The 10067-nt window shown below is 34.6% G+C and overlaps 1 protein-coding gene across 1 annotated transcript; it reads right to left on the reverse strand.

Annotated features, from left to right (window-relative positions):
* Positions 1–3837: 3837 nt before the first annotated feature.
* LOC104889372 (hypothetical protein) lies at positions 3838–7132 on the reverse strand. Its single transcript, XM_010674571.4, has 3 exons — positions 6585–7132; positions 6341–6406; positions 3838–5528 (listed from the first exon to the last, which is right to left on the reverse strand). Exons 1-3 carry the CDS (start codon positions 6817–6819, stop codon positions 4291–4293), a joined length of 1539 nt encoding a protein of 512 aa, XP_010672873.2. The 5' UTR covers positions 6820–7132; the 3' UTR covers positions 3838–4290.
* Positions 7133–10067: the final 2935 nt, after the last annotated feature.

Genomic DNA, 10067 nt, shown 5'->3' on the forward strand with positions numbered 1-10067 from the left:
GGGGGAGGGGGCTGCGGGGGAGGGAGGGCTTCGGGGACGGGGATGGGGGAGGGAGGGCTTCGGGGGTGGTGGGGGTTGGGGGCTGCTGGGGTGGGGGGAAGGGTGGTGGGTGGGTGGTTATGGTTAGGGTTAGGGTTAGGGTTAAGATTATAGGGAGTTAGGGTTTAGAGTAGTTAATTAGGATTAGAGGCCTGATTAGTGTTAGTGACTAATGGAAGTCTAATACTGTTAGTCAAAAGGTAGTTTGATGTATTTTTGAAAAGTGGAGGATATATGGTGAATTTGAAAAGTCGAAAGGGTATATGGTGCAAAAAAAAGTTGCCAGAGATATATAGTGAAAAACCGTAGTTATTATTTTGATTTGGGGTTAAATGCTTTTCGGGTTAATAGTTATGGCATTTTGGTTAATATTATGGTTTTTTGTTCTTTTTTGATTAATAGTAATAGTCAATTAATAGTTACTCCGACTTTTTGTTTAATTAACCGATTGTAGAGCTTAACTAACAAATAAAATCATATCAGCAATCAAATATGCTGAACAAAAAGTTAAAACTTTAAAATCAAACTCTAAAATCTAACCGTTAAACTCTAAACTTTATCAAAGTCATTGTTTTCCAGATTTGCGGCGCTGAACTGATAGTGTGTCAAAGTCTAGCTGTCACTAAAATCGAACCTGCTGGTTGTTTCTTAAGCTGTCATGCCTTCCAAACTCCTTTGAATCTTTGTAGAAGACAGCCTTTAGTGTTACTGTCACACTCACAGGAACACACAAAGGAAAGTTTGGGAAGTCGAGTCCAGCTGTGTACAGCTGATATTTTGGGCTTTGATACGAATAGCGTCCAAACCTTTACCAAATATAGGGTCAGGAGTACGACTCAGGCTATGTTCAGTTCACCTTATTTTTGCTTATTTCAGATCTAATCAAATCAGATCAGATCAGATCAGAAAAAATAAGTTCAGATCAGATCAGTTCAGATTATGCTTATATTTAAAAATCATTATATCTTTCATTACATATTAGTAAAAATTATATTAATTGAATATTAATAAAGTACTCATTGAGACTAGGAATGGCAAATGGGCGGGGCGGATGCGGATACCCCTAAATTCACACCCACCTCCACCTAAATTTTCCATACCCACCACCTACCCGCCAACCATGGCGGGTACAAGTTTCCATATCCACCTCCGCCCACGTGGGTATAAGGTTATACCCACATCCGCTCCACCACCCAAGTGGATATCCATTACCCACTTATACCCACCCATCACCTAGGTGGATTTTCCACCGGCCCACCTGATTTATTTTTTATATAAAACCTATTATATAAATTAATTATTAGAAACACCTTTTCAAACAAAAAAAAGTACACATTCTTAGTATTCATATTTCTTAATTATTTTTTACAATTTTTTAGATTTATGAACATAATTCTTTATTTTATAAAGGGTAAATTAGTAAATATTATACGGGGTGGATGGATATGGAGCGGGGCGGGCGGATATGGGGCGGGGCGGGTGGATTTGGGGCGGATGTGACCTCATATCCACCACCTACCCACCACCCATGGCGGATTTGACTTTTCGTATCCATACCCACCCACTACCCACCAAAGTCATATCCATACCCGCCCCAACTGGGCGGATGCGGTGCGAAACCCGCCAAATTATACCCACCTGCCATCCCTAATTGAGACGAATCAAACAAGACCCCACATGACTATATTTTTTCTTATATATTGAGAAAAATCTAAAAGATAAGATCTTGTAATCAGAAAAAATAAGTTCAGATCAGATCAGAAAAAATAAGTTCATATCAGATCAGAAAATTTCAGGTGAACTAAACATAGCCTCAGACCAGCTAGATTTTAATTTTCGGACCAAACAATATAATAAGCATATCACAATGAGTATTATGTTATTTTTTTTAAAAAAAAAGGTATTATAGTATTCTCTCCAATATACTTTATCCAAAGTCTAGTTTATGCACTCAAGTGCACCTAAAATAAACATGTATCATTGATTTAAAATAATATGAACTTCTTTCATTAACTTTTATAGATAAAAAGAACACACAATTTCATATTAAAGAGCATGTTTAATGCATTTATAAAAAAATATAGATCTAATAAAAAGAACATATAATAAATAGACATTAATAAAAATTCAATGAATATACGTTTAAAATTTTAATTTGGAAAAGGAGTACCGCCACAAATTTTGAATATTTTCTTGTTAGATAATTTTATATTCTTTTATATTGAGTTGTGTTCATCATGTATCAAGCCCGACCCTTAACATGTTCAAAACAGAATATGAAACAAAGCCTCACTTTCAAAAGGATCCCAAACTGGAAAAAAAAAAAGAATCTTTAAACATAAAAAACTTGAAATTGATAGTCAAAATGTTTGCAATTTCTTGAATTCAATTCTTCTTGGAATGTATCAAAAGATTTTGAAGAGAATAACTTAGTTTGATGCATGTTTTTAATTTGGTTTACTTGCATTTTTTGGTGGTTTCTTTGAATTTTTTTATAGGGCCTATTTTTCAATATCGATCAACACATAGCCTCCATATTGTTCGGGTTGGGGTTGTCACGTATATACTAAAAAGATCTATCTTTCACATTAATAAGGATGTATACCGATTCTGAACATCAAATTTGTTTCTTGTTGAACAATTCCATGTTCTTTATCATATTGAGTTACGTTTCTTTTTTTTATGTATAGTAGTATAGGGAGGAAGATAATTTCATCTTCTTTTTTGTAATGAGTTATGTTCAAAGGAACATAGGTCACGGTGAAATGAACATAGAACTCAAACCTCAAACACGACACATGTGTTTTATATTATGAGGGTTATTGTATTTGATTAGAGGTACAAGGACAACTATGCACTAAGGTGTACCTTCTAAATAGTTATAGAAAATGTATTACATAGCTCAACTATTATAGTGGCTTATAACTTGATCATCATTTAAATATATAAGGAAATAATATCATACAAATTTCTAACATGCGTATCTATCAATATGATATATTTAAAATCTAAAAGATCGTGTTTTCGTGAATATAGAGTGTCTAAGAGCATAACTAATAGTTTATAGTTGTCCTATAGTTTATGGTCATTAATTATTTATTACTTCTCCACTCTTCCACCTACCTCACCATATTTTCTCTCTACTCCAATTCCTCTTTTATTCCTCTTTTTCTTGATCCATCATGAAGAATTGGATATCAGTTTTTTGGCTAAATTTTTTCTTTCTCCTAATAAACCAATATTACCTATATACTCTTTCTCATCATAACCCACAAGAAAAACAACAGCTAAGATTACTCTAAAAACTAGTTATACACCAGACTTTAATATTTTATACAAGATGACCACCTTATCTATTATCTAGTCGAGAAGAATTAGATTTATATGCTTAAGTTCTATTGGTCCCTCCAAACATGTAGCCGTTATATGAATGGAAACAGTTTTTTAAGATAAAGACTATACATTATTGGTCCAAAAGCTGACCAATCACCAAACCCAGATCAAAACAATGTTTATTTTAATTGGACTGCTCTATACTCTATACAGATGAAGATCCAATCCCTAGGTGGGACAATGACTTGAGAAAACGAATAATTTATCTTAAAGCAAGGCTGGCATTCTGGCAACCATTTTAGACTTCAAAGGCCAACAACTAGCCCATGTTAGTATCTTACTGGCATCAATACTTGTGGATAATTAAGGTTGGCAGAAGCATCTCCATTATAATTTGATCTGGAAAGCTCAGATTCTTTTCATCTTATCATATGATTATATGAATGAATGGAGAAGAAAATGCTATGTTTCTCAATACCAAACCAATCTTATTCTTTGCTTACTAATGCATTTACATCACAGTTACATTCTCTACAACAAAAAATTCCTAAACCATCTAACTACTGTATATTGATATACAAAATTTGATTTTTTAAAGGAATATGGTATTCGAGTATCCAACCTTTTCGTTGTTAGCCACATGGCGTTTTGCTAATGGACAGCTTATATCGACTACTTGAGTACGAGGACTAGTTGACCATTAGAATAACGCCATATGATGGTAAGCGGGTGTAAGGTTGGCTACACCCACCATTAGTCATTCTCAAAACCAAGGAACAAAAGAACAAACGAATCAACACTATGAAGCACGAAAACCTCTTGCACATGAGGTTTCTTTAGGTCCAAAGTGAAACCGATCCTGAAACCTTATCCATTCCCATGCTACATAGACCAGGAGTGTTCAACAGTAACAAAACCTCAAGAGAGAGATCCTCGAATTTTCCTAAGAGCCAAATAATCATACGCATGAACAAGCCGCTTCTTGAATCTCCTAAGATCTAACTTAACATTCTGCTTATCCAGATAGATCCTCTTAGTGTACTCCCAACCTTTTGCGTTTACACTATCAGGGTCGCTTAGAACAGGATCAGTTATATCATAATCATCATGCAATGAGCTCTCTTTTGGAAGAATTTTGTACCCAATATACTTCAAACCAAGCTTCATCGCGGGATCTCCATAGTAAGTCTGAGCTGCCCAATCAGTTCCTAGAGGAACAACTTGAATGAAAACACGGCTAGGCTTAACAAAGAGAAAGTGTGTCATGGCTGCACCATGGACTCCAATCATCACATCACTAGAGTTAAGTGCCCTATAAATCTTCGCTAACTCAGTGGTTCGCTCTGGCCTTACCACCTCAACCTGAAAACCGATTTTTTCAGCTAGTTTCACTAGTGAGTCTTCATTGAGTATTGCCCTAGACCCACTTCTTGAAAGTATGACCAACTTTGGTTTCTTTGGTGAATCATCATACTCAAGTAAGGCGGTGGTGGAGGATGGAGATTGTGAGACTTGCTTCTCCCTTTCCTCATCTAGAATTAAATCTGTAATTCGAGGCAAATAAGCTCGGTCCAAGATGTTCCTAAAGTCCCTAATTGACTTGTTTTCTCTCATAAGGGATTGATCAATAGTGAGCTCATCATGTATATTCAAACCCACAATGGTTTCTGGAAAGCAATGTGTTCGATTATCTCCATTGAAGTCAATGGGTGGATAATCAGTCAAGTGGGAAAGAATATCCCCATACTTAGTCAACCACCAATCATGATATTCAAGGATGACAAACACAACTTTCTTCTTAAAATGCTGAGAAGTGATGTATAACGGGACTATACCGTCATTGAATTCGTGGTAGACGTTTCCAGTATATCCTCCTGTTGAGAAGAACACTGCTGGAACATCATGGACAACATCACATTTATGCTGAGAATTGCTGGTTTTGTGCTTTGACACAAGTGAAAGTTCTTCAATGGTGTTCATAACACTACTTTCCCATTTTCGGGTGTAAGGCCTAACCTTTTCGCCTTCACCCAAACTACCTTTCTGATCATTTTGAGTGTAAAGGAAGATTGAAGAAGTAGATGAATGTGTCCTTATGTCACCCTTCATGTAACATACATCAGTCCTGATACTACTTCTATCACAACATATTGTTCCTGCATTTAAAGTTACAAATTTTTTGGAAAACACAACAATTAAACAACTTAACAAGTAAATTTTAGCATTCAAAGATCATAAACACAAATCTCTGTTACACATATTTCTTCCTATCAATACTTTTACTAATATATACCAAGGATGTCTTGGCCTAATGGTTAAGATTGAGGTGCTGTGAACAATAGGTCACAAGTTCGAATCCCCCCTCCCCTTCTTTGTACTTTGTACCGCCTTCGTGACTTATGGATAAAATACTTTTACTAATATATAAGGTGATTTTTTTATCATCAAATGTGTGCATTTGAAAATGACAAACTGATGCAAATAACAATCTTGGGTGGCTGACTATTTCAAACTTACTAATCTATGCAAATCCCACATAATACTACATACATGATACATCAAAGTCCAAACTATTATGTAATTAATTGAAAAGTAGCACACGCAAAACCTTTCAAACTTTTTGTTCATTATTTTAATTTAGGCATGGAAAGTAATTAAACTGATTGATTCTTTTACGCAATCTTAGCAATTTGACAGCCATCTTAATGACAAATCAATGAATCTAAATTTCACTTTTCCATATCAAACTTTATGTTAAAATACTTTACATCATCATAATATTAAGTGAATTAAATTTGAGAAAACTAAGAGTTTCTACTTTTGGTCTTTTAAATGGGTAAAATGAATGTTTTCTTGTAATTTTAGAGAGAGTAGCAGAGTATTATACCAACAACAACAAAGCCTTATTAGTCTAAAAATGATGTATGAACAATAAACATAAACAAATCATTAGAGAAAAAGAACAAACCATTAGAGACGTATGAACAAAGAGGAAGCTTTGAACCCATATCATCATTCTCAGCTCCTAATGAATCTGAAAAATTCACAAAAAATACAAAAAATTAACAAAAATTAGAAGATTAAAACAGGGGTTTTAAGAAAAAAAGAAAAGAAACACACACCCATAAAAAAAATTACTGAAAAAATCAAACATGCAAAAACAAAACAAAAGTTGAGAAAAAAAAGAGAAGATTTGGTTGTAGTTTGCTTACAGAGGAGAGAGAAAGTGGAGGGAAAACCAAAGAGTTGAGGAGTCCATATGAGACTACATGAGAGAAGAGATAGAAAAAGGAAAGTAAGAAGTTTTGGTCTAATTGCTCTTTTGAAATAACTTCCATTTATAGAAAGTAGCCCAATTTGTGATTCTTCATCTGATATAATGAAGTTTTTAACAAAGTTTTCTCCTTTCTTCATATTTTGGCAATAGTATCTTTGATGATGCACCATTTTCTTTCTTTCTTTCTTTTTTGGTTGTTTTTATGGCAGAAAAAAGAACCCAGAAAAGCAGAGAAATAGAGTAATATTGTCTCCTTGTTTAAAGACCCGGAAATCAAGGTTATGTACAGAGAAACAAGATGAGTTGAATGAGGAGAGAGAATAGAAATAAGAGGGTTTTTGTTTCTTTTTTCTGAGAGAAAATAAAATGGGTTTTTAATGGGTTTTTTGGGTTATGAATTTGGAGAAGAGAAGAAGAGGTGAGAAATGTGGAAGTCAAAGTGTCAATGAAGGGGGGGTGCTAATTAGAAAGAGAAGTGTAAGAAAATTGGTTATATATAGAAAGAGGAAGAAGTTAAGCGTGTTTTAGAGAGTCAAAATCAAAAGCGTGGGATTCGGCCAAACATAGGGCATGGCCGCATAGCCCATAGGCATGCAAGCTGGAAATTTTGGGTTGGGGGGAGAAAGCCTTGGTAACCAATTGTTTGAGTCCAAAAATGACTCAAACACTCAAAAAGTTACACATTGGTACCATTATAACCTGTATTGGTATCACATTGTTATCAGGATTGGTACCAAGCAACCTTACTTTGGTATCAAAATTTTCGGACAATGGTACCAATCTAACCTAGCATTGGTACTAAACAACACGCGCGTGAAATTTCCAAGGCTTAAAATGACCAAATTGTCCCTGTTTGAGTCTCCTAAGAGACTCAAACGGTTGGTTGCCTAGACAAACTCCGGGGGGGGGGTGCTTGCACAAAATATTTCTTATCCTTATGGTAGTTGTAAAACTTACTCTACAAGCAGTTAAAATATTTTAAGAGTTGTATTTATGATCATGAATCTCCAAAAACTTCTCTAGTTTCGTGAGTTGTGAGAGTATGAGAGGATTGTATTATCATGTGACGTACATACTCGATATTGAGGGGTGTTTAGAGGGACAATGACCCAAGGCTCAAGCCTAAAAGGGACCCAATTTTCTAAATTTTGAAATAGTACTAGAAATAATAATGAAACAATTCACAATTATACGCGTGAGGATTGAGGAGTTACTGAAAAACACGTGCACGCGTCACGAAAATAACTTCGTTACTTCACGTCTTCGCCAAAACAACTTATCATCTTCTTAGGTTTTCTCTCTTCACTCTCTTCGAAGATCCAAACTAAAAAAAAAATTATTTCCTGAAATTTTCTCTAACCACCATTAAACTTGTGGAAAGTTTCCATATTTCTCAAAATATAACTGTTAGCATTCTCTTAAATATTAGCAAGGGGCAATTTAAGGTAGAGATGGCAATGAATGATAGTATGGAGGATCTGTTGGCACTCCTCCGGGAGGAAGAGGATGTTGAAGATAAGATGGTGCATACATAAATTAGTAATGAAGACCTCCAAAAATTTCTTAACAAACTAGGAGGTGTTTTTGTCTACTCTCAACAGCTAATTCAACTATTTCCAGTGAATATGAGACTCTCCTCGCCTCATAGAATTGTATTAGCAGGGGTTGAATATATGAGGCTCCTTTCGTTTTGTTTCATTTGGCAGTTAGGGAGCAAGTAAAGCCATTGAGAAAGGAAGCTGCTTTTGTAAATTACTTTGTCAGCTGTGAAGATGAAAGATAAAACAAAAAGAAAAAACATTATCTTAAATATGACAACGGGAATTATTTTCTGCAATTTAAATAGGAAAAAATTGAATTTCCATAATGCATTACTCATAAGTTCTAGTCTCCATCAATTGAAAATATTAAGAAATTTTGGGAAACAATATGTTGTCGAGATTGTCAAAGCGTCGACTGTCGAGCGAGGGTTTTTGTTAGGGACTTGGGGTTCCTCTACGCATCCACCCCTATGACTCTACCCACGGTGGTCCGATTTGTCCGTGGTTAATTGTTGTCGACTTGCCGCCTTGACGGAGTTCCGCAATTGGTCAAGGTGTTGTCACTTCATTCTCTATTTCTCTAATTTTCTTGTAATATGATTATATGATTTGAGTGTTCAATTTTTTATTTTTTTTTTTGCGGATTTTTTTGATATCATGTATTAAGTGATGGCATATGAGTTGCTTGAATAATTTTTTACTTGGTAAATTATTTGTAAAATTGCATTAGCTTAAACAACATTATTTATTTTAATAAAACTACTATCATATTTTTAATTTGCTCTATTATATGTGTTTTTTAAAGGGCCACAATCTACTATTTTGCCTAGGGCCCAAAAAGATCAGTCTGGTGACGCAATATTTGTATCAGGAAATTCTGGGACGTAGTTCTGATGTCAAGTGCCTGAAACTTGAGTTGTTTTAGGCTTTCTTTCTATCTAAACATACTGGGAACGATAAGTTTCTCACACCAAGATGTCATGATTGCATCTAACACGTAATTTCATAGTGTTTATTATGTTTAGACCAGTTCTCTTCGACATAGAACAACTGAACTGAATTGAACTAAACTGATTGCAACTGAACTGAAATGAATTAAATTACAACTAATAGAAATGATAATTGGAGCTGAATTGAATTGAACTGAAAATAAGTTGTGGAGAACAAGCCCTAAGAATACATTGTTTTGTAGAAGCACCAAAAGAAGCGAGAGACTAAAAATTGCACGATATACTGAAGCAGAAACACTATACATTTATGTGATGGACGACATCCTAATGTCAGAAAATTATTAACAATGTGTATAGATATATTAAAAGGCGTTCCTATCAAAGAAAGGGTGCACGTGACAATCTTCTCAAGCTTCTAATACACAATTTTATAATATCATTGAAAAATATTGACGATGTGTAATTAATAGGTTTCGAACATATGGCCTTTGAAATGAAAGTGAGAGTTTAACCATTAATCCACTATAATTTGAATGTTTAATGTTTCAAAGTAAAACATAATGATGTCTTATAATTATATGTAATTATAAAGACATAGGCAAACATTTTGATCTCTAACACTTTTATTAAGTAACATTCACTTACCTCAATTCCATTGAAGTTGTTATTTTTATCCCAATTCCTTAGAAGCTTTTTTAAACAACCTATTCTACTAAAGCGGGCAAGAAATTATAAAAAGGGTTTGCAATCAACAGAATATTACGGAAAGCTAAGAAAATCGATTATGAAATATTACTCTCAGCTCCAACTTACCCTTATTTACACGATAGTAAACACTACAACCAAAAGCTCGCATATTAGAATAATCTGCAGGCCGGCTTACCTGACCACATCTCATATGATATTTTCATATTGATTCCACAGTGA

This window comes from Beta vulgaris, chromosome 3 (assembly GCF_026745355.1).
Source record: "Beta vulgaris subsp. vulgaris cultivar EL10 chromosome 3, EL10.2, whole genome shotgun sequence".
Classification (NCBI taxonomy): Eukaryota; Viridiplantae; Streptophyta; class Magnoliopsida; order Caryophyllales; family Amaranthaceae; genus Beta; species Beta vulgaris.